Raw genomic sequence first — 23,372 nt, 5'->3', positions numbered from 1 at the left:
TAATGCAGCAAGCAGGTAAAAAAAGACAGATTACATGGTGCAGTGCGACCCTGAGGCTAGCAGGGTGCGGGCAAGGGAGAGCCTCTGGTTTTAAGCCGTTGTTTGGTGGCTGAGACGCAAGACCGAGGTGGAAGGTGGTTGGAGAGAGAGAAGAGGGAAAAAATAGAAGAGGGAGGAAGAAAAGAGCTTTTGCGCTGTGGGGGAGCTTGAAGAAGCTTGTAGCATGGAGGAACATGGGCACGGGCGGTCAGCCAGTTTGTGCCGCCCCACCCCGCCAAAAAGCTCCCAGGGCGGGCGGAACGTGCGGCATGTGACGCCAGCCCGGCCTAACAGTGACCATGGCTTTCCTTAATGTGGTGGTGTTGGTAATGCTTGCATGGAGGGGCACGACTGGCCTGCACTTGTGTAAATCGTACACCAGGAAACTTTGATCTCTAAAGATCAGTTCACGATTTCCAACAACCAAATATCGACACCAAGTTGCGCACAATTCCCATGCATACGACGCATGCTCTGAACATAACACTCAGCAATCAGACGCGATGCCCTTTGCGCAGCTCATTCTCGGCGCTCCAGGCTCTGGAAAGAGCACCTATTGCGATGGCAGTAAGCCACCCTTGCCAACACACTTAACTTCGTCGTCTGCGATGCTAATATATTGCGCCTAGTGCACCAGTTCATGGGCGCCATTGGTCGTGCATGTTCCGTGGTCAACCTCGATCCCGCAAACGATCACACAAACTACCCGAAAGCCCTCGACATTCGCGACCTCGTCAAGCTAGAAGATATCATGGCTGGTGACAAGCTGGGTCCCAACGGCGGCATCCTCTATGCCCTGGAGGAGCTCGAGCACAACATGGAGTGGCTGGAGGAAGGCTTGAAAGAATTCAGCGAAGACTATATTCTCTTTGACTGCCCGGGTCAAGTCGAGCTATACACACACCACAACTCTCTGCGCAACATCTTCTTTCGACTGCAGAAGATTGGCTTTAGAGTAAGCTGCCCACGATGCTTCCCCCCGGAACGACCTTGCTGACTTGTTCCTAGCTCGTCGTCGTACATCTCTCCGATTCGTTTTGCTTGACCCAACCCTCGCTGTACATCTCCAACCTGCTCCTGGCCCTTCGCGCCATGCTCCAGATGGATATGCCACACATCAATGTCCTAACCAAGATCGATAAAGTCGCCTCCTATGACAATCTCCCCTTCAACCTCGAATACTATACCGACGTCGATGACCTCTCGTATTTGATCCCATACTTGGAAGAAGAATCGCCGGCAATGCGCAACGAAAAGTTCAGCAGACTCAATGAAGCCGTGTCAAACATGATCGAGAGCTACAGCCTAGTCCGGTTCGAGGTCCTCGCAGTCGAGGACAAGAAGAGCATGATGCATCTCCTCCGGGTGATCGACCGAGCAGGAGGGTACGCCTTTGGCAGCGCAGAAGGCGCAAACGACTCCGTCTGGCAGGTCGCAATGCGCAACGAGTCGTCCATGATGGAGGTCCAGGATATCCAGGAGCGTTGGGTCGATCGAAAGGCGGAGTACGACGAGCTGGAGCGGAAAGAATGGGAAGAGCAGGCCAAGATGCGGGAGGATGATGATCCAAACGCCGGGCAGGCGCCGCCGCCGCCGGCCGACGATTATGATCCGGACTTTGGCGACATGACGATACCTGCAGATAGTGGCATAAAAGTAGTACGCAAGAACAAATGATACCCTTCAGCCGTCTTCTTCAACCATGTCATTCTCGTCAGAGACATCCGACGCGTCGAACATGACCGCGTCCTCGGCTTCGGTCCTAAACTCTGAGAAAAGCGGCAACGCGCCGGCGGCAGCAGCCGCGGAAGAGTCTTTGGCGGCGAGCACGAGCTGTCTAGCCTGTCGAACGGCCTCTTCCTCGGCCTTTCGAATGGTTCCGCTGACTCTGACAACCTTGAAGGTGCAGGGCTTGCCCTCTCCGCTCTTGAGAGGCACGCGGTTCATAAACGTCAGAGCAGCCCAGACCAGACGGTAGTGCGACCTCTTCACTTTCAAGATAAAAGTCGACGTTGCCTGAGAGAGATATTTGACTGCATGACTGTTAGATGCTACTCAACACAGACGGACGTATCTTGCTCCATGAACTCACCGACAAGATTTCCTTCTATGGCACCAGACCCGTAGTCACCGAAAAGAGTAGCGACCTCAGCTCGTATCGCCTTGAGAAGTGACTGAGGTGTGAGACTTCCGGTTGTCGGTTGATGCATCACCACAAAGTCTGGGACGTTGGGTTTCTGTTTTGAATCTTCTGGCGGGTACAGAATGTTGACGAGAATGTATCTCTCTTTGATTCGGACCATCTTGGCGCGCTCAAGATCGTGTCGTCCAACGTCGGCCTTGAAGGTTGAGTCTTGTAAAAGTTCAAGCTCGAGGTACGTATCCTGCAAGTGCAATCCGTCGGAATGGGTCCATGCAAGGACATGAGTCCCGTTGCTGACTAAGGCGGGGAGCTTCACCTCCGGTAGCTCCCTCCTACCACAAGCTCCCGACGTCACCAGGCATACTAGGTAATCCGCTGAAGTGACATATACCTAGTTCATCAGAGTTCATGTGCTTGGTGGTCGCCGATTTATCTTGAAGAAAACTGTGTCTGGAAACCATTTTTCACTACTGTTTATAGCATTTCGAGCTACCTCCACTATGACTGACACCCCGCTCAAAGTAGCTATCTTGATCGTGTCGACGACAGCATCGAAGGACCCATCGACAGACAAATCGGAACTTATTCTACGAGATGTGATCGAAAATGAGGGTGGTGGTAAATGGCAGGTCACCGATACCAAGATTGTGCAAGATCATGTCCCCCAGATCCAGCGACAGATTATGCTCTGGGCGGATTTGGGACCCGTGGAAGGAATCAACTTGATCCTTACCACTGGTGGAACTGGATTCGCTGTGTCAGATAACACACCCGAGGTACGGTGAACTACATATTGTATATATGCAATCGATGAATGCTGATCATCAAGCAAAGGCTGTCGCAACCCTCCTCCATAGGACCGCCCCAGGCCTGGTTCACGGAATGCTTGCTGCATCCCTGGCCGTGACTCCATGTAAGTGAGTCTGATACTCACAGGTAACACCAAAACTGACTGTAGTAGTTGCAATGATGTCAAGACCGGTGGCAGGTACACGCAACAGCACCGTCATCGTCACCCTACCCGGCTCCCCCAAAGGCGCCAAGGAGAACTTACAAGCCATCCTGAAGACCCTGCCGCATGCATGCGTACAGGCCGCTGGCGCTGACTCCAGGATCCTACACTCTGGCGGGGTGAAGAAGCTCGAGTCTGAGGCGGGGATCCAAGGTGCTTCTGCAGGATCAACCACCCAAAAAGAGCAGGCGCACTCTCACGATCACCACAGCCATGATCACGGTCACGGCCACGGCCATAGCCATGGACACTCACATACCCACGGACATGGCCACGGTGGTCTCGTTAGGCATACTAAGCCGGAAGAGAATCCCCTCTCCAACGATCCGAGTCTCGGCCCGAGTCGCAGATACAGAGAGTCGCCGTACCCGATGCTGGAAGTCGACGACGCTCTGCGGCTAATCAAAGACTTCACCCCTGACGCCGAGGTCGTAACGACCAAAGTAGACGTCAACATCATCAACTCGGTTCTCGCAGAAGACGTAACGGCCAGAGAAAGCGTCCCGGCCTTCAGGGCATCCATTGTGGACGGGTACGCGGTGGTGGTCCCCGAGGACGGCAACATGAAGGGCGTCTTCCCCGTCACCGCAGTATCCCACGCCGCCCCGGGCGAAGCTAAGACCCTCAAGGAAGGAGAAATCGCCAGAATCACAACAGGAGCCCCCTTACCGCCGGGAGCCACCTCTGTCATCATGGTCGAGGACACGATTCTAAAATCCAAAACAAAGGACGAGAAGGAAGAAAAGGAGGTAGAGATTCTCGCCGACGGCGTCAAACCCGGCGAGAACGTCCGCGAAGTCGGCAGCGACATCCAAGAAAACGACACAATCCTCAAAAAGGGCGAGCAAATCTCCGGCGTAGGTGGCGAAATCGGCCTCCTCGCAGCCGTCGGCGTAGCAGAAGTCCAAACCTACAAGCGGCCCGTCGTCGGCATCCTCTCCACGGGCGACGAGATCATCGAACCCGACCGCCCCGGCGGTCTCCGCCTCGGCGAGGTCCGCGACACGAACCGCATCACGCTCATGTCCGCCGCTCGGCAGTGGGGTTTCGAGGTCGTCGACCTCGGCATCGCGCGCGACAAGGAAAAGGCCCTCGAGGAGAACCTGCGTGAAGGGCTCCGCCGCAGCGACTTGCTCATCACCACGGGCGGTGTCTCCATGGGCGAACTGGATCTGCTCAAGCCGACCATCGAGCGGGCTCTCGGCGGCACGATCCACTTTGGCCGTGTGGCCATGAAGCCGGGCAAGCCGACCACCTTCGCCACGGTGCCCGTCAAGACAACGCTCGGGAAGCGGGTCACCAAGACCATCTTCTCGCTGCCGGGAAACCCGGCGTCCGCCCTAGTGACGTTCCACCTCTTCGTTCTGCCGGCGTTGCATAAGCTGTCTGGCATCGAGCCCGCAGGTCTACCCAAGGTTCCCGTGACGTTGGGCCACAATTTTTCTCTGGACAAAGCTCGGCCAGAGTACCACCGCGCCATAGTCACCGTCGGAAAGGACGGGTCCCTGTCCGCAAGCAGCACCGGCGGTCAACGAAGCTCAAAGGTCGGTAGCCTCAAGTCTGCGAATGCCCTACTCGCTCTCCCGGCCGGCTCGGAGCCGTTGAAGAAAGGGGCCAAGGTGGCGGCTCTGATGATGGGGGACATCCGTGTGGAGTATTGAATCATGAGGCTATGTTCATAACAATAATAAGAATGCATATGTGATGGCATGATCTTCGGTCTTCAACAATAACCTTCACCCTTCATGTGCTTATTCAGTTATACAATGAGCTCAAAGGCGATTTGTCATCACTTGTTTCCGGTTGAAGTACAACAGCTGCGTGTGGATGATTCGGGTCGAGATCCCACCCTAGGAAAACCAGAAGTCAAAAATTTATGACGCGTAGAAATCATGTCGATGAGGAGCTATAATACTTGGGATAGTGTACAATACAAAATGTCCTCGCCCTGCCTGTATACCATTAACGCCCGCCCAAGTAAACCTTGGTGTAATGCAGTGCTTCACTATACATCGTGTCCGAGGTAGATAGTTGCTATGCTGTCGGTGATAGACCTCCTCTTTTTGAACCTTTCATATTGTGTAGACAGCTTGTTATGCCTTATGCCTTACCGAAAGCGTTGGCCTTGCCAGAGACAAGAAGTCCAACAATCAAACCAAAAAGACCGAGGACAGAGCTGAAAATCTCGACAACAAGAATCTTGACGAAACTGTGCCCAGGCTGATTAGCACATGTATACGATCGCTCATCGCATATGGATAAACATACAGTGTAGGGTCGGCGGCATCGGCCAAAGCGGCTCCACTGCCGTTGATGCCGACAGCGACACCGCAAATGAGGTTGCACATTCCGACGGTGATACCGGCCCAGAAGAGGGCAAAACCAGTGTAGTAGCTGTTGCCGTCGTGCAGGACCTCACCCTGGACGTTCTCGAGCTGGGCGGAGAAGACGATAGCCATGATAACGCCGTAGATGGCGACGACTTCGCAGAAAATGATGGAGATCAAGTTCTTGGTTCGCACGCGCGGGGCCTTGACGCCCGCGCCGAGGATGGAGGAGCCGGTGATGAAGATACCCCTAGATTTGTTCGCCTCGTTAGATTATGCATGGCTCTGCGCCGCGCGATCGCTGCGTCAATTGCTGGAAAGCTTGGATTCATACCATGCCGCGCCTACAACGGAGAGACCGATGCAAAGGGCAATGCCCGTGTCCGCCCACGCGTAGGGTGAGATAGATTCGAGGAACTCGCCGACGTTGAAAGCCTCGCCCGATCCCGTGAAGAGCATGTCTGTTTAAAAGGTGTTAGCTGGGACTGTGATCCGCGTAATCGTCGGTGCCATCGCGGGAATGGGGTTTCGTACAAGCTCCCACAACGAGAAGGGTGCTCCCAATGCCTCCCAGGCCATATGTGAGACTCATCGTGCTCGATTCGGTGCGTTTCGTTGCCTGTGTCGTGGTTGTGGTTGACGGCGGAGGGCTTTGGGGGGCGTTGCAGCTACGTCGAGCTCTCTAGTCCAGGTCATTGAGGTAAGGTATCTGAGGTAAGGCAGAGGGATCCAGAATCGGGAAGGTCACATGATGTGGCTTGATGTATCCTTAGGTAATGCAGAGAGCCACGGCAAGAAGGACCGCCAGGCGTGGGAGGCACCAGGGTGTCATCAGCCACGGCAAGAGCAAGGGCTCCACTTTCGTCAGATGAATAAGCAGAATCCAAGGATATCCTCAAACAAGGCCACTATAAATACAACCTTGCCTCTTTCACACTCACAACCGCCTAAAACGACCCGCCCGTAGGAGATCAGAACAAATCTCCAAGATGGCCGCCGCACCTCAATCTTTCTACGAGCTTTACCGCCGTAGCAGGTACTGCGCCATCCATAATAATTACTATACACCTGTGCTACAGATGACTAACTCATTTGCTTAATGCAGCATCGGCCTTGCGCTGACAGATATGCTGGACGATCTTATCAGCGAGGAGCGCATTCACCCTCAGTTGGCGATGAAGATTCTGGCCAATTTCGATCAGGCTATCACAGAGGCCCTGCAAAAGAGCGTCAAGGCCCGCTTGACTTTCAAGGTATGTGCTGCTTATTTATCATCTTAGTCGTTTGCGCCGAGGCTCGATGTCCCTTGCCAGCCTCCGGCGCATAACCCAGAACACTTCTTCTGTCTTTGGGGCGAGTCCCTATTGGAATGCGCAGGAGATGCGCCCCAATTGGTACAAGAATTGTGAATCAGAGCTAACGTTGCGCGCATCACAGGGAAGCTTGAGCACCTACCGATTCTGCGACGAAGTCTGGACGTTTCTTATTAAGAACGTTCAATTCAAGCTGGATAATGGTGGGCAGATTGTGACCGCCGACAAGGTCAAGATCGTCAGCTGCAACGCCAAGAAGCCTGGTGAAGGCCCTTGAAGGGTATGCGCCAACAACGATAGAGAGCATCAGAGGCGGCCTCGACCACCTTACTCGGATACACGAACGAGACGCAATCGCGGACAAGGGCGATGGGAACGACAACGAGCGCCCCCAGTGGCTGCATATTACAGGCGTTCAGGTTCATGCTCTTACGATGGCACGGTTTAAGGATACGGGAGTTTGTTCGTTCAAGATTGCCATTTTGATACCATCAGAGGTTTATACAGCATCGTTCATAGGTTTGCGTCAGCGCATCAATAGACTGGCTGCCTGCATTGGAACTGTGTTACGACTGGTGATGTTAGTTCTGATACGCTATGACTACGGCCCAGGTCTGGAATGGAATTACAACTGAATTTGGCATTTGGCAGTAATTGGACACATGCCATTGTATTATCACATTATGTAGGTATACAAATACCGCTCGCCCGCCATACGTCATCTTATTCCGTTTGTCCCAGCCGCGCCGGGTAGTGACGATGTTAGATGTTCCCCAATTGGCATCTATACGTTGTGCCGGCGAATTGAATAGAGACGTGAAGTTGACGCATTATGTGCCAACAAGTCCCGGCTTCTGCACAAAGTTGAAGCCATAGCCCCTGCCACTTTGTAGAGGGGAAGAAGCCGATGCCGGGTGACTGTTGAGCAAGCCGGAGCCCCATCTTCCGGAAACGGGGAGTACAACCGAAGTGGTTCCGCCTCGGGTTTCCTCCCTGGCAATTGTCGATTAGCAACTGGCGACAATAAGGTAGACCTGGCGCTTCTTTTCTCCTTGAGCCTCAACGGCCTATGATTTCCAACGACGTGGTCACCAATCGAATTCCTTTGTTCATCATACAACCTATACCGAGCTGCAGTGGTACAAAGATCTTGTCAGACCCGCATTCATACAGCGAAACAACACCTCCGAGGCTCTGAAAGACAAGGACGCGTGCCCCTGGACTCGCACGCACTGGGATGTTCCCCTTACACTAGTCGTGCGGCTTCTCGAGGACTTTGTCAAACAATCCCCATCCACACCATTGAGACACACGCCAACAGTCGCCATCAGACTTTCCCAAACCGCCCTCCCGCGAACCCGTTCCTCTTTTCTCTGCGCGCACACACTCTCTCTACCGCACGTGGGTACATCTGTCTGCAGCAGTTGCTGCCACACCGAAACCGCAGCAGCAGTAGTTAGCAGCGCACCGAGCTACCTTACCTCATCCCCCATCGCCAAGCCCACCACCAAGACCGTCATCCATCCCGTCCCATCCAAGCAAAGCAGTAATTAGCAGGGATCACTCACACCAACACACCCAATCTCCCTCCTTCCTCTTCCTCTCTTTTCCCTCTCCACATAATGCTCCGCCAGCGACAACTCGCCGCAGCATCCGCCCCCGACCGCCGCTCTCAAAAGGATCAGATACCCACCATGGCGGGCGCGACGACGACGACCCTGGACAATGAGCGCAGTCCGCTGCTCCCACGCCACGAGGACGACGCACACAGCGAACCGCCCACCGAGGCAGAAGGCGACGACGAGCAAGCGACTGAGAGCATGGCTTGGGCACGACGGAATCAGTGGATTGTGCTCGCCATTGCGAGCGGCGCCTGCGCTGCTTTCAACGGCGTGTTTGCCAAGTTGTGAGTTGATATTCTCGATTCGGTTCATTCGGGTCGTTGTCGAGTGTGGTGCCAAGACTTCCCATCAATTTGAGTCGACATCACAACTTGAGAACCAAGTTCACTGTTTTGCATTACCAGAGCAATTTGTTTCATACCTGTTAGCTCTGTGAACTCAATGCGCTCGTTTTGAGTGTCTTGGGCACACTGTCGAGCTACCGTCTTTTAATGCTTTACTTACAATTATATAGGACCACAACTGAGCTCACAACGACAATATCTCAAGCAATCTCCAACTTTCTCCATCTTCAAGATATCGAAGGCGCCTTTGAGGTTGTCATGCGAGCAGTGAGTCGACATGAAAAATCATGATCATCAAAATGCTAATCATGTCTCAGGTCTTTTTCGGTCTCAACCTCGTCTTTAACGGCATCGTAAGTTGCCCAGCCTACCATTCTCACCTACGTGAGCTCAACTGACACTTATCTTAGATGTGGACTCTCTTCACAAAAGCACTCGCCAAGGGCCAGTCAACCACGCAGGTGTCCATCATGAATACGTCCTCCAACTTTGTAATCACCGCCATGCTCGGCTTCGTCATCTTCTCCGAGTCGCTGCCACCGCTCTGGTGGGTCGGCGCCGCCATGCTCGTCGCCGGCAACGTCATCATCGGCCGCAAACATGAGGAGGCGGACAAGTCTGGCGACTACGCGCCGGTGCCGCAGCAGCCGGGTCTCGCTCCCGTCCCGCTGGATGGCGGCGACGAGGACAAGGACTCCGAGGACGAGGATATCGTCGATTTGGGGGATTTGAACTCTGCGGAACATCACGCTTGAGTTTAGACTGGGGCGATTGCATATAGGAGACCTTGTACATGTTTGCTTATATATACCATGCATGTTGGATAGATAGACAATACCCCGAGTTGATTAAGAGTGAACTTAGATGAGCTCCAACTACTTCTCTCTGCTTGTATACAAATGAAGCGACTGGCCACTCATATGAGTGTTTGCATGATCTGGTAATCGCTACCTACCACTCGACATATACCGCTCCTCAGAGTGCAAACGAGTTTCTATTAGCGATGCCCCATCAAGCTATGCTCGTCTACTCTGCATTAAGAAAGAAAGAGAGAAAGAAAAAAAAAAGTGAAAAAAGTGATTCGAACCGGCATAAATAATGCTACAGTGAGACGCCAGGCATCTGTAGACTTTAAATGGCAGGTTCGCGTCAGTGAAGGAGAAGCCGCACGATGAACCACTGGCCCAAAGTGTACTTTCTCGCCCACCCCGACAGACTCTGCGACTTGGTGGGCTATGATGGACGACGAGGAGTGTAGCCGTGTGGGGCTGTGTTGGACCGCAGAGGTGCCTGGTTGTGAAGTGTCTCCAAAGGTCAGTCAGTGAGAACCGCCACCCTGCTTGCCCCTTCCACCCGACTCGATGAGGGAGATTACGCCTTGGCCATGTGATTGTGTAAATATCGGGACAAGGCTCAGCTTGGAGATGCGAAATATCCGAGACCAGTATCTAAGAGAGTCTACAGCACATCACTTCAATCAAGATGATTGGTAAAGCTTCTGAAAAGGGGGCTGGAGGCCGCGATCTCGCCATAAGTGAAGCATATTGATGGATGTAGTAGCTTGAGTTCCGCATGGCATGTAAGTTATCAACATTACCATGGCTAGAAGAGTGAAAAAGAATAAGCTGTCGTCCATGGCGTTATATAGGACCGCGAGCCAACGGAGGACGCCTTCACCATTTCCGGCCAGAACTGTATCTCTCGGTTATCGGAAGGACACTGCCTATTGATAGCTCATCGATCTTGGGTCTCTACAATAGCTGGGATGGAGGGTGACTGGATAATAGGGGATAACCTAGATGGCCTAGATGGCCTAAGTAAGAGGAGTGTGCCTTGTTCTAACGAACAACCTCTCTGAGCTTAGAAGAAGTACTGACTCACTAGTATATGTGCCGTTGAGAAGGAGGCGACGCCTGGGTCTCACCTCCTTCCCTCTTATTACAAACCAAATCAACGCCAGGTAGCCAAGGGGTATATCAGAAAGCGCCAACCTCAATTTAACGAGTCCTCTCAACCGCCCTCAACCATTCGCTTCTTCCTTGAATTCTCTGCATTCCAAAGTCAAAAGGGTCTTAAGACCAAAAAGTTCAAGACGAAAAAAGAGTTCACCCCCCCGGTGCTGAATTGGGGGCTACATCTCTTGGTGCTCATGCTGGGATTCGAACTCGGGTACTCGCTAAGCCTGTCGTCGAGTAGGCTGGTTGGCGTATGTGTAAATCGATTGTTGACCATAACCCATTCCACCACCTGTCCCAGTTTGACCTGACCTCTCGACCTAGAGAGGCGCCTGCTGGTGACTGGAATGGACTTGAGGGGGGGTATATACCCTTCTCGTATACGGGGAGGTAGGTACGATCGGGGCCGCGAGGAGGGAAGGAACGATGAGATATGCTTTCGCAGCAATTGAGCACCGCAAATCTATTCGACGTCTATGTGCCCAAACCCCTATATGTTCGTAACTAACATTGTTGTATACATACGCCCGACCTCCCAAGATGACCATGTCCCTCACCACCTGAATCACACATTTCAAACTCCAAAGTTTCGCCCGCACCAAGTGAAATAAATCCAAAGAAAACCTCCTTTTACCGGTTCTCGAGCTCCAAAGCGCCGTCATCGACGTCGTCCTCGTCGCCGTCTAATATCTGCGCCCCAGCCGGCCTTCCACCACCGCTTCCGCTGCTGTTGTTACCACCACCACCTCTGCTTCCACCGCCCATACCCCGTCGCTCTTCAAACGACGAAAGTTGAATTCTCCCGCCGGAAGCCGTTGTCACCTTGTCAGAAACCCACCCAGCCGCACGCCGCATCGCACTCCATAACTTCTCCTGGCTCTCCGCAAAGGCAGAGTCGTCGCGTGGGTTCTCGGCGTGCTCGGCTGTGAACTGGTACTTGAGGCAGTCTTTCACCGTCACCAGACCCGACAGGCGGCCGTGGTACTCGACGAGCACGACTCGTGGGCCGATTTTACGGAACAGTTCCATGACGGTCTCAAGGGGTAGGCGCGGGTGCGCCGTGACGGGTGTGGTGTCGATGTACCGGCTGAAATCAACCGACATGGTCGACATCGGGTCCAGGTTGACTGTCACGGTCGGCGTAAGTGGAGTAGTTGCGTTGAGGGACGCCGGCGGAGGCGAGAAGGTGCATCGGGCTTCCGGGTTTATGGGTCTCTCCCGCCGTACGCGGTCAATGGCGTAGCGTAGCTCGGTGCGGCCGATATAGCCGACGAGGATCTTCGAGGCTATGTCCTCGACGATGGGAAAGCCTTGGTACTTATCGTCCTTGAGAAGTTTCTCCAGCTCGGAGAATTCCATGCCGCTCACGGGCAAAGATGTAAGCTCCTTTCGCATCACTTCCGAGACGGGGACGCCAAAGTTGTGCTCCTCCTTGTTGTCTAAGAAGGGGAACCCGCTGAACCAGATCATCCTGTCCGCAATGCCGCCCTTGCCGAACGTTTCGCTGACGATCTTGGTCACGCCCACCACGATCATGGTGGGTAGAATGTACGTCAAGGCGCCGGTGAGCTCGAACATGATGACAACGACGGAGACGGTGATGTGCATGATGCCACTCAGAGCGGCAGCAGCGCCAAGGAATGCGTACGTGCCGGGAGTAATACACGGCTCGTCTGGCTTGCAAGCTGCGAAGAAAGCACTCGTAGGGTTGGCCTCGTGAATGGCCTGAACAATGATACCCACTGTCCGTCCAAATGAAGCCCCAATGGCCATGGACGGAACGAAGATACCAGCGGGCACTTTGCAGCCGTACGAGATGATGACCAGCAGGATTCTGAGGATCGTAGCCAGAGCTAGTGACAAGATATTGGAAAGTCTCTTGTCTGGCTCACACAGGCCATGGTAGTCCTCAGCCCCTTCGCATTCGAGGAACAGGATTTCCATGCTCTCAGTCATGTCGATCCTCAGAAAGACATTGGGGTAGCAGATAATGGCAGTGCCGGCAGCAAGAATCGTTGCTTCCGCGATGGCGTACTTTGACAGGTATTTCTTCCGGAATGCCTGAGCCCGCAGATTCCACTTCATCACAAAGGCGCCGTATAGACCGCCAAAGATGCCCAAGATGATGTAAAAGACAACCTCGAAGAAGTGCCACGAGCGATCGTAGTGGACCTGGAACATGACGAGCTGTCCCGTCCTGAAGGGGTTCATGGCCGCAAGCACAGCCGTCGCCACAAGAGCGCAGAAGTAGCTGCGCCACAACGTCTTGAGGGGAAAGTAGTTAGACATCTCTTCCAGAGAGAAAAGCACTCCGCCAATTGGGCTACCGAACGCGACGGCGACACCAGCAGCGGCGCAGGCGCTCAGTATCTCTCTCGTCTTGGAGGCGTTGCGTCGGTACTTCTCGAATAAGCGAGAAATGACGTTTCCGGTACACACGGCGTAGTGTACACTGGGACCCTCCTTGCCGACGGACAGACCAGAGGCGATGGCCAGGGGCAGACAGACGGACTTGATCAAGAGCGTCCAGAATCCCAAGAACCCCTTCATGACGAAGCCCGCAATGATGCACTTGATCTCCGAGATACCCGATCCCGCGGCGTACGGTGCAAACGACTTGACCAGAGTAGCCGAGGTGAAGGCGAAGAGGGCGCCGACGACAATGTAGATAACGTAGTTGGCTGGGCCAAACCCCGTCCAGGGATGCCACTCGTCGCATCCATTGTCCTCTCCCCAGCAGCAAAAGTTCTCGTTCAGGTAGAACGCCGTTGTGCAATGTCCCATTTTTATATCGGACAACCACTCCGTAATGATGTTCAGGAACGCAGCGTTGAGCCCAATAGCGATACCAATCAGCGTGACGACGAGCCATCCCTGCGCAGCATCGTAGGACTCGCGCAGACGATACCTCCAGCCCGCCGCCTGACCTGTGTCAAGCATGCCGGCGCGCCGCCTTCGACGCAGCTTTTTGCGCGCCTGCTCCCTGGCGGCATCTTGTACCCAGTCTATGGTGGTGAAGTCCTCATAACGCTTAATCTCGGCGATCTCGTCTTCGATCTGCTGCTGCTGATGACTCGCGGGCGGGGCGCCGGCGGCCTCGTCATCGTGCTCGCTCTGTTCGGCGGTCGAGACGGCAAATGAGATCCTCGAGCTGATGGAAGGGCGCGGGGGCCGGTGCGGGCTGTGCGAGAAGGATGTGCTTCGGGAAGTCATTGTCGCACTTGCGCCGTGCTCATGTTCGCGGCGGTCGAGGATTCGTGGTGAAGGGCCGGACGTCCCAATGGGTGTCGTCCTTGGAGTTTGGCTGTTTTCTCGTTCGGTTTGGCTCTCGTTGTAACAAGGCTTCGTGTGGTGTCGAGTCGTAGATATTCTCCAGGTACGCCTTCTTCGCTTGCCAATCACTGGGGAGATGTGTAGTTGTAGTCGTAGGTTGCGGCGACGAGGCTAGCTGGGTGAGCCAGGATGATGAGGACAGTGATGGCCGATTTGCCGTCTCCCAGCTAATTGGGGTCACTGGGGACGCTGCGAACGTCTCCAAAGTGGCGGGGGCTCCCCTGCAATTGGCGTTTAAGCTTCCACTTACCTCGCCCGGTACATTGCACACCAGCGCGTTTTTTAGTGGTCGCGTCCCAGTGACCTTTTGGCGCGACCCAACTCTATCGAAAGTGATTCCTTCTCTCCTTGACGACCACATCTGAGAAGACATCTCACACCCACGAAGCCTACAACCGACGATACCAAGGTTACTGCCTAGCAAATAAATCACTGCATCATAGCGCATCAGCTCATTCAAGCCAAAACCAAGCAGACTTGACCGTTGACGCCGGTATCTCTTCAGCCCCTTATCCTCCTCGGCAGCCACTCACGCCAAGGTCCAATCAGGTAGGCTGTTCTTCTTCTTCACCAAAATCCGCATTTCAACCCTATGGCACGACAAATGTCGACAAGAGCATGACAATCGGCATTTTATGTATTATGAGACGATACTAGATAGAACTTTGGTCCATTCTTGGGCTCACTTACATGCACCCAGTCATTGCATGAGCTCCGGAGATGGTCTCTGATGCTTGGCCTGCGTTAGGCACCTTTTGAGAGGTCGTCTACCTCAGGTCCTTCAACCAACTCAGTTTCATTCCATCTTCCTGCGTACTTAGGCACCTTGGGAGGTCTTACCAACTTACACGAGCTTTCATTAGCAAAGTCCATTGTCTCATATACCTAGTAGCTAACATTAATCAAGGCACATTACCTAAACCTCGCCTCCTGACAAGACACTACTCACATCCCATCCCAACTCACAATGCCTCCCAACAACAACGCGATACCTCCCAGAAAGGAGGTCACAGGCCAGCCGGCCCTGCCTTGTAAGCCCCCTTTCCCCCATCCCATGGTATCATAAACTTTTCTAACATTCCCTTACAGTGGCCCGCGTGAAGAAGATCATTGGCACAGATCCAGACATTGGGATCTGCTCAAACAACGCGGCTTTTGTAATCACTCTGGCAACGGTATGGCGATGTCACCTACGCTCTTCCTCATCTCTCATCGAAGGCGTATGCTGACCCTTGACTTGAAAGGAAATGTTCATCCAGTACCTTGCCGCCGAGGGCCATAACATGGCAAAGGCAGAGCGCAAACCCCGTCGTAACGTTCAATACAAAGACTTGTGTACGTGTTTTTCAGGAACCTAGTTCCCAATTCTTCTTCAACCATTACGCTTCTATCTCAAAAGACCCTTGAGATGCTTAAGAAGTGAAGTGATTAAAGCAAAAATGAAAAACAAACAACCACTGACACAGCAAACGCACCCTCCAGCAACCGCAGTCAACCACCACGACAACCTCGAGTTCCTCGAGGACGTCATCCCCAAGACAGTCCCCTACAAACAAATCAAGGACTCGGCCGCCGCCGCACGCCTCAACCCCAGGAAAGCCGACCAGGAGCCCAAGAAGCGGCAGTCGACCCTCAAAACCAAGGGCGCCGGCGCTTCCAGCGGCAACAGCAACAGCAACGGTATCAATGGCTCAGCCGCCACCGCCGCTTTGGATCCAGTGACGGCTGTCATTCACTCGGACGATCCCAGCGCCCAGCTCGTCGCCGAGGCTCGTCGCGCGGCTGGTGACGAGGACGTTGACATGACTGGATAGGGAAAGTTCTAGTCCGTTCTTCTTCTCCGACACTTCCTTATAGGGGCAGCCTGCTCCTCTTTTCTAAAGCTGAGTGCACATCTGGATGCTTGGCAGATTGTTATTTGCGGTTGTTTGTGCGGGATAGGGGCATCCTTCGTCACAGAGCTTGGATCTGAACAGCCAACATTATAATAACCAGGACCGCAGCATTCACCAATGAGGGAGAAAGGGACACAATATTACGAAGTGTACGATGAATAATTGGTTCCCATTTTTTGCCACCGAATGAATAGTGATAGGATCTTTTTTCTCCTCAGATCCAACGAACCCTTCATCCATCAGCAAAAGGGGGCAAGGTTCGTCTTCAACTCAAAATATCCCTTTTTTTTAGTTCTTCATCAACAAAACAAACGCCAGTCCATGATATGGCCGTTTTCTTTTTTCGAAACCGTAGTTGAAGACACAACCGTTCTCTTCCCCCAAGTGCATCCTTCTCTCGCCCTGACTTTCTTCCTCTCTCTCTCTTGAAAGTAGGAGGAATTCGAAGAGGTCCTTCCTACAACTGCAGCCAGAAACACTCAGTCCTCCATAGTAGCGTCCCCATCCAGGTGTACCCCCGCAGGAATAGTTCCCTCGGTCAACATCTTCTCCAGCCGGATAATCTCCTGCAGGCTGTCGGCCTTCTTGATCATCTCCTTCAGCCGCTCCTTCTCCTTGTCCGTGAGCTTTATCCTCGAGAGCTTCGAGGGCGCGGCGCCGCCACCGGCCGTGCCATTGGAGGCTGCGGCGGCGATGTCGAGCTGTTTGGACTTGTTGCCCATGATCTGGGAGAACACGCACCAGAGTAAGTATCGACTAGACGTGAAAAGCATAAGGGAAGGAAGAAGAAAGAAGGGGACACGGAACGTACCTTGGCAGCCGCTTCAGTAGGCTCCTCCGCCGTACCAAACAGCTCCCTCGCCTTCTCCCTCTCCGCCTCCTTGACCTTTTGGTAATCCAGGAACCGCACAGTCGGACACCTCCAGACGACCCAGTATCGGTAGTTCTAAAGCCTCACTGTCAGCCCTCCACCCCTCCGTGAATCCTCCCCTTTTTTCCCGTCAAAGAAATATGAGAGGAGGGTAAATCATGAAAAGCGCACCTCCTTCTTGGTCACCGGGTTATCCACCAACACCAAATGCGTCAACCGCTTGAACCCCGCCAACACATCCAGGTCAGCGAGCTGCGCAATTTGGTTCGACGCCAGCACGAGCTGCTGCAGGTTCGGAATCGCGTTGGGGAGTGAGGTCTGTATGCTCGCGACGCGGTTATGCGCCAGCAGCAGCGTCGAGAGGCGCGTCGAGAGCGGGAAGTTACCCAGGACCTGGATGTCGTTGTCGGTGAAGTCGATGGAGTCGTGGGGCTGTTTTTGTGACAAACGGTCAGCCATGAGTACTTCTTCTTCCCAGAGCTTTGAAATCAAGGGGGGAAAAAGTCAAGGGAAGAGGACGGGCGAGAAAGGGAAGAATAACTCACGCCTGCAACACCCAGATTCTCAATCGCCGGGATTCGATGTCCTATTCATTCCAACCGGCGCAAGACGCTATCAATTCTGGCCCTCAAAAAGTGTAGTACCTGCTCCTTTCACACAAAACGCACCTCGGAGATCAAGCTCTCGCTCCTTGAGCGGGTTCAGGTAGGAGAGCGAGCCCTTGATGAGCTCCGCCGTGAGCCTCATCTTTGGTTTTGGGGCTTTCGGTTGGTGACTGTAGGTGATTTGCTTGTGCTGGGGGTTACCTCTCTCGAAAGTTCTCGGGTTCGCCGTCCAAAAAGGAATAACAAGCCGTGCGCTCGATGGTGTTGCGACTCGGGTTTGGTCGTCGAGCTGTGTGTTCGGTCAGTGGCGCCGCCGCAATTCGTTTTTCGTTGTCGCGTCTTGGTCGCGTGGGTATAATACTGGGTGGACGATTCGACGAGGCTGAAAGTTGGCGGTCGAACAAGGCGCTCAAAATTTACCACTTGACTAGAGCTGCCATCCCCGCGATTCTGTACTGTGCATTTCCTCCCCAACACGGTCAAGGGTTCGAGCATTACTTCATTACGCACTGTGCCGTTTGTATCTCTCAACTGCGTCTGATTCCAAATTTATTCAGTTGAAAAGACATGATATTGTATGGTTCGTTATGAAAATGCTTCATCACGAAGATCTTCATACTGTCAGTGGTATTTTGTAACACTCAAATTCATTTCCCAGTTTATTATTAATCTTGTAAAATTTATTCACTTGGTATCTATGTTCAAAGAACCCTCGATCAAACGCCCAAGAAGCAATCCGCTATGAAAACACAAACACCACGCCAGACCGGTCCACTGACAGCGTCATGCTATATGGGAGCTCAAGGAGCGCAACATCCATAATGGAATCCAAGTGAGACCGCAGAAGCTGCTGCTGCTGAAGCGAAATCACAGTCGAGCGCGGCGGTCGCGCACCGGCCGCCGTGCTCTTCCCGCTGACCGCCGCATTCGGAGCCGTCGGCGCTTGTCGCGGGATCCTCTCCGTGTTCAGCGTCATGGCCGTCGTCGGATGAGAGGCCGTGAACGTTGGCTTCGGGTCCTCTCCTTGTAGCCCGCTGTAGACCACGGAGCTTTCTATGCGAGACAAGTCCCAGAATCGTAACTTCTTGTCCGATCCCGCGGTGACGATGAATGCATGTCGTACGTCGCGTGAGTCCTCCGAGGCGCCTGTGCCTGCTACCATCGCGCGAACACCTCGGTCTGTGTTTCCGGTACCGCTTGGCTCAATATTGGTAGCAAATCGCCCAAGCATACCTTCAGGCTTGTCCTCGTCCACTTCCCAAGCCTCGTATCCCTTCGGGCCCTCCTTATTGCCCCCAACCCGGTAAATCTCTCTGCAAATAGTGCGCTCTAGGTCCCAGACGGTAACTTCGCCCTGGCCCGTTCCACCAGCAACACAAACCCATTTGCCTCTGCCCTTGCTCGGGTGTATGCATAGCCTGTAGATAGAACTCTTGCCTGGAACGCCCCAGCCCTTGAGTCTCATTCGGAACCTTAGGTCCCAAAGGTCTATGACTCCGTGAGTTGTTCCTACGCATAGCCAGTTTCTCTTACGATCGACACAGAAACATGTAGGTGTACCATGGTGGACAGGATTCTCCAGCGTATACAGCAGTGACATAGTCCGCAGATCGATGCCGAGGATCCTGGAGCGATTCGTCGCAAGGAGCATCACCGAGGTGGATTCCACTTTGAAGTGCTCACACCACACTGCGTACTCGTCTTCTGGGAGCTGATACTCCCGGAGAAGGCGAAGCTTCCCATATCGCAGGGTGCCACTTGCCGAGACGGTTTCGACCTTGACAATGTGAACGCTTCCATCGCTGGCACAGCTGATGAAGCAGTGCGTGTTCTCAATAAAGCACAGCGCAAGCACCCTAGCCCCATCGGCATGCTTGTGGCTTTGCCTTGATCGGTGCGTGATGTTCTTCTCGAGGCGGGCACTATCCCAGACTCTGACGGAGCCATCATCGCCTCCTGTGATGAAGAACACATGGTCTGGAGACACTACCAGACGGTTGATTGAGCCGGTGTGTTCAGCAAACGTAGCAACCATGCGTCCCTGTGGGTGCCACGGCTCGTCGCCTGGCTGACCTACAGAGCGATTCGTTTTCCGACGTGTTATAGGGGTCACCATCGGTCCGAACTCAGCGATGTCGTGAGGGTAGTTGTCCTGGTACATCGAGTCGAGCATTTTGAGAATGCTGGGGTCGGTTCCCTCGTAGGAGTGATTGGGCCTCAGTTTGGCCACGACGCTCGCAGTGCTGATTGAACGATCCTGTATGTTTGGTCGAGTAAGAGGAGCCGGGGCAAACGGACCCTCCACTTGGCCAACAGCATTCGTTCCCGACATGCCAGTCTCCGGCACGCTCTTGTTGCTGTCTTTACGATCCAGAAGACTAAGAGCACTGGCCTGGTGGCGAATGGCCCTCCGAGTGGCGTAAGGCTGATCATGGATAGAGGCCCCATCGTCACTCGGGCTCCCGACCGTGAGCTTGCCCTGCCCAGTCGATGCCCGTCTCGCAGGATCGATCTCTCTCACACGAGAAACATCACGCGAAGTAGACCCCTGGTCTTCCACCACGCGAGTCCGGAGACTATTGAGAGCCGCAAACCGTCTCCTTCCTGTCGAGTCATCAATTGTCATAGAAGCATCCAGAAGAGCGTCAGCAATGGTGTACGGGCCCTTCTGATTTGACTCGGGCGTGAATGTAGACTGTTGCAGGGGCTCCTCGTCAAAGAATACTGTCTGCGGCGTGATGCCCAGACTCTTGAGAGAGATCACCTCGTTGAGCCTGGCCGGTTCGCCGTCCATGCCGTCTCGCGATTTCATCTTGCTGATTCGCCAAATGAACTCTCGCAAGACGAGGAGTTTGAACTCGTCGTCTGGCCCGAGGCCAAGGTTCCGAAGACGTCCAAGCCACAACTCGTCTTCATCGTTCCGCCAGACTTTGCTCAGTGTATCCTTAGACGACCGACTGCTGATAGTCTTAGGGAGCGATCCAAACGAAAATGACCTGAGCTGCTGCGTCAGCTTCCAGAAGACGCCTTTGTCGGTCTTAAGAGCCCAGACTAGGGCCTGATCAAATACAGCTCTCGACATTGGCCGCTTCAGAGCGTCCAACAAGCTGAGCTCAGAAAACGCAGGAACCATTCCAGTTTTAAGGTACTGCTTAACCAGAGGATATACGATGCACCTGACGTCTGCTTGAGACAAGAAACGAGTCGTTTCAGACAAGAACTCCGTCGCAGATTCCCGGATCCATTGGTTGGGGTGCATCGTAAATCGTGCAACAACGTCAATTAGCTCCCAAATCTTGGTTTTGGAAAGAAGGCCCAGCCGTGCCAGCTGTGCCAGAGAATGTAGGGCTGCTTGTACCACGAACTCCTCTGGATCGGTAAAGGCCTGCACCATGAGCGGCAGCATGAACTCCTCGAGGCTGACGCTTCCCACCACGCTGGCTATGCTGACGATGGTTTCGAAGAAGGCACACTTTAGCATCCAGTCTCGGTCATTTAAGTAGGTGTTCAAATGGGTCAGAAGAATGTCGTTTGCCTCTGCGGGACCAAAGAAAAGGCACAAATCGGGCACAGAAGTCAAGAACGCCCTGCGAACAGAAACATCCGAATCTTCCACGAGTGCCTTCGTATGGAGCTCGAACATTTCGTAGAGCTCGCGTTGTGCATCGTCGAACAGCCCATCGAAGGCAGCCTCCGCTTCGATCCCTGGCTCAAGCTCAGGGTCAGCTACCGTCAGGGTTCCATCCGACTTGAGGGTTGCCGCGAGCTCCAAGTACCGAGCTGCTGTGGTCGCAAGGCTTCCGATACAAGATGCATAGGTTGCTCGTACCAATGGGCTGGCCGGTTTCGATGGTGCGATCAAGGCACTTTGCAGTCGAGGTAAGATGTACTCGACAAAGATGTGCGAGTTGACGGGAGACACCACTCGGACTAAGTGTAACAGCTGAGATATTGACCGGAGCGCTGCGATCACCACAAGTTCGGACTTATCGTTAAGAAGCGTAATGAGGTATGGCAACACGCGGTCTAATTTAGCTTCGTCCGTGATTCTCTCGGAGAAGGCAAGCAATACATCACAGGCTCTGATCTTCGACGCCGCCCTAGCCGTGTTACGGAGGGATGAGACAATCAGCGTGAGAAAGATCAAAGTCCCGTCATCTTCTGGCGGGTCGGACGACCCAGTGATGTACTGTTCATGGTTTGGTATGTTGAGGCGAACAGGAAAGTGGCCCAGCCCCAGCTTTCCGGCCAGGGGCTCGACTTGCATCGGGCGTTTGTCGTTTGGATAACCGAGGAAGTATGATATTTTGTCAAAGTCGAGGAACACGCGGTCGATGCGGTCGTCCGCCTCTCCCAAGTTCCTCGTCGCACCAGATATAGGACTGTTCCCAGATGAAGGATCCGTAATCAACTCCATGTACTGGTGAAGGAAGTTGTAGAAGTACTCGGGGAAGACCTTCTTCTTCCAAAAATCCAAATATTGCTCTGCAGAGTACCGACGTTCAGGGTCAAGCTGAATCATGTGCGATATCATATCCCGCAAGTCCTTGTCCGGGATACGACTGATTTGCGAAATGACTGGATCGTACTCGCCCTTGCGGAACTTGTATAATGAACTGAGTGTGAATATGGGCGACTCCAAGAACATCTCGGCAATGACGCAGCCGGCGCTGAAGACATCCATGGCCCACGTAAGCTTCGCGTCCTTGCTGTTAACCTCCTCCGCTGCGACGAAGCGTTCGGGCGCCACATAACATGTTCGTCGTCCGGATGTGTCAAAGTAGTATGAGAAGTCGCCTGGATTGTCGTCGGGCAGCAGGATGGGCTTGAAAGGAGCAGAGAAGTCGGAGAGGTACAGCCAGTTCCAAGATGTCACCAGCGTGTTCTCCGTCTTAATGTCGCCGTGATAAATGTCTCGAGCATGGCAGTCGCGCAGAGCGCACAGCAGCTGGAAAGCAAGCCATTTCTTCTCTATATCCTCCAGGAACGGACGGGTGCTCATGCGATCGTAGAGGGAGTTGTAGAGGAACTGTCGGACTAGGTAGCCATTCGTTTCGGTCTCGACGATCCGGTGGAAGCCCAGCGCATTGGGCACATCGGCTAGGCCGCTACGTTGTTCTGAGAGGAGTCAGCCATATGTTCAGCGATCTCGTGAAACGGTTCAGAGGCTGGCTCACTTTCTATGTCGCGTTTGTACTTCCCCAGAGGCATCGGGGTGTATGGCTTGACCAGGACCTTGACAAGAGCGACTCCATCGTGATGCCTCGCGCGTATGCTTTTCATGAAGCGCGCATTCCCAATACTCTTCTCGTACACGAGGTCGGAGAGCTCGGGTATATCGATGCCCGCAGAGCCCGCGGAGGGCGTCGCCAGAGAGAAGCCTTGGCCCATGGCGGGCAGAGATGCTCAACTGCTCAGGAAGCTATGCGATTACTTGATTGGTGTGGTGGAAAGCGGTCATGTTGGGGAAGGCAAGTCGCGAGGAGCAGTCATTTGACCTAGATGTACCAAGAGACGGGACTCTATCTGTTGTAGAGTTCTCGTTGCGTCGTGAAGATTAAGGAATTGTTGATGGAATGCCTGGTAGCAGTGATGCAATCACGAGTGCAGTTAGGTCACCGTCCCCCAGATCAAGCAAGGTACCTGCCGCGGGACGCAGGCAGTCCACTTAAGCAATCAGTAAAGGTAGGTAGGTACCTTACCTTACGTGGTACATCGGCGTCACGCCGTCTTGAACCTCCGCACGGCGTACCCGTAAAGATGGCCCGTGCTTTTACCCCTGTCAGGCCTAAGTTGAATGATTGAAGCTCACCCGGTAGCTTAGTCCAATATTCACAGAAATGAGAAGTAGGTATACGATAGCTTACAAAGCTTGATCTGCAAACTATCATTCAAGCACAAGTGTCGACCTCT

The 23,372-nt window shown here is 53.7% G+C and overlaps 10 protein-coding genes across 10 annotated transcripts; 5 read left to right on the top strand and 5 right to left on the bottom strand.

Moving 5' to 3' along the window:
• Positions 1-331: 331 nt before the first annotated feature.
• On the top strand, positions 332-1,903 carry BDZ83DRAFT_32150 (uncharacterized protein). The gene is made up of 3 exons (XM_060502373.1): positions 332-606; positions 669-994; positions 1,048-1,903. The coding sequence occupies exons 1-3, from the start codon at positions 543-545 to the stop codon at positions 1,714-1,716; spliced, it is 1,059 nt and encodes a 352-aa protein (XP_060369490.1). The 5' UTR covers positions 332-542; the 3' UTR covers positions 1,717-1,903.
• On the bottom strand, positions 1,723-2,342 carry BDZ83DRAFT_748206 (Rpp14 family protein; the record flags this gene model as incomplete). The annotated part of the gene is made up of 2 exons (XM_060513579.1): positions 1,723-2,072; positions 2,132-2,342. The coding sequence occupies 2 exons, from the start codon at positions 2,340-2,342 to the stop codon at positions 1,723-1,725; spliced, it is 561 nt and encodes a 186-aa protein (XP_060369489.1).
• A 340-nt stretch (positions 2,343-2,682) lies between these two features.
• On the top strand, positions 2,683-4,855 carry BDZ83DRAFT_716272 (molybdenum cofactor synthesis domain-containing protein; the record flags this gene model as incomplete). Its single annotated transcript, XM_060511835.1, has 3 exons — positions 2,683-2,958; positions 3,017-3,095; positions 3,144-4,855. 3 exons carry the CDS (start codon positions 2,683-2,685, stop codon positions 4,853-4,855), a joined length of 2,067 nt encoding a protein of 688 aa, XP_060369488.1.
• A 439-nt stretch (positions 4,856-5,294) lies between these two features.
• BDZ83DRAFT_568499 (ATP synthase subunit C) lies at positions 5,295-6,113 on the bottom strand (the record flags this gene model as incomplete). Its single annotated transcript, XM_060504076.1, has 4 exons — positions 5,295-5,403; positions 5,463-5,771; positions 5,856-5,982; positions 6,056-6,113. 4 exons carry the CDS (start codon positions 6,111-6,113, stop codon positions 5,295-5,297), a joined length of 603 nt encoding a protein of 200 aa, XP_060369487.1.
• A 397-nt stretch (positions 6,114-6,510) lies between these two features.
• On the top strand, positions 6,511-7,111 carry BDZ83DRAFT_748203 (transcription initiation factor IIA; the record flags this gene model as incomplete). The annotated part of the gene is made up of 3 exons (XM_060513578.1): positions 6,511-6,557; positions 6,627-6,774; positions 6,959-7,111. 3 exons carry the CDS (start codon positions 6,511-6,513, stop codon positions 7,109-7,111), a joined length of 348 nt encoding a protein of 115 aa, XP_060369486.1.
• Positions 7,112-8,456: 1,345 nt separating this feature from the next.
• BDZ83DRAFT_748202 (uncharacterized protein) lies at positions 8,457-9,555 on the top strand (the record flags this gene model as incomplete). Its single annotated transcript, XM_060513577.1, has 4 exons — positions 8,457-8,740; positions 8,971-9,067; positions 9,118-9,153; positions 9,211-9,555. 4 exons carry the CDS (start codon positions 8,457-8,459, stop codon positions 9,553-9,555), a joined length of 762 nt encoding a protein of 253 aa, XP_060369485.1.
• A 1,621-nt stretch (positions 9,556-11,176) lies between these two features.
• BDZ83DRAFT_605073 (voltage gated chloride channel) lies at positions 11,177-14,247 on the bottom strand. Its single transcript, XM_060507312.1, has one exon. The coding sequence runs from the start codon at positions 13,966-13,968 to the stop codon at positions 11,386-11,388; it is 2,583 nt and encodes an 860-aa protein (XP_060369484.1). The 5' UTR covers positions 13,969-14,247; the 3' UTR covers positions 11,177-11,385.
• A 549-nt stretch (positions 14,248-14,796) lies between these two features.
• BDZ83DRAFT_31911 (histone-like transcription factor and archaeal histone) lies at positions 14,797-16,036 on the top strand. The gene is made up of 4 exons (XM_060502361.1): positions 14,797-15,119; positions 15,178-15,263; positions 15,333-15,423; positions 15,571-16,036. Exons 1-4 carry the CDS (start codon positions 15,056-15,058, stop codon positions 15,900-15,902), a joined length of 573 nt encoding a protein of 190 aa, XP_060369483.1. The 5' UTR covers positions 14,797-15,055; the 3' UTR covers positions 15,903-16,036.
• A 426-nt stretch (positions 16,037-16,462) lies between these two features.
• Positions 16,463-17,601, bottom strand: BDZ83DRAFT_568296 (U2 small nuclear ribonucleoprotein A; the record flags this gene model as incomplete). The annotated part of the gene is made up of 5 exons (XM_060504050.1): positions 16,463-16,708; positions 16,795-16,929; positions 17,026-17,286; positions 17,400-17,440; positions 17,523-17,601. The coding sequence occupies 5 exons, from the start codon at positions 17,599-17,601 to the stop codon at positions 16,463-16,465; spliced, it is 762 nt and encodes a 253-aa protein (XP_060369482.1).
• A 597-nt stretch (positions 17,602-18,198) lies between these two features.
• On the bottom strand, positions 18,199-22,850 carry BDZ83DRAFT_568168 (uncharacterized protein; the record flags this gene model as incomplete). The annotated part of the gene is made up of 2 exons (XM_060504037.1): positions 18,199-22,577; positions 22,637-22,850. The coding sequence occupies 2 exons, from the start codon at positions 22,848-22,850 to the stop codon at positions 18,199-18,201; spliced, it is 4,593 nt and encodes a 1,530-aa protein (XP_060369481.1).
• Positions 22,851-23,372: the final 522 nt, after the last annotated feature.

This window comes from Colletotrichum acutatum, assembly GCF_030867785.1.
Source record: "Colletotrichum acutatum strain CBS 112980 chromosome Unknown BDZ83scaffold_11, whole genome shotgun sequence".
Lineage (NCBI taxonomy): Eukaryota > Fungi > Ascomycota > Sordariomycetes > Glomerellales > Glomerellaceae > Colletotrichum > Colletotrichum acutatum.
This window is presented reverse-complemented; position numbering and strand designations above follow the sequence as displayed.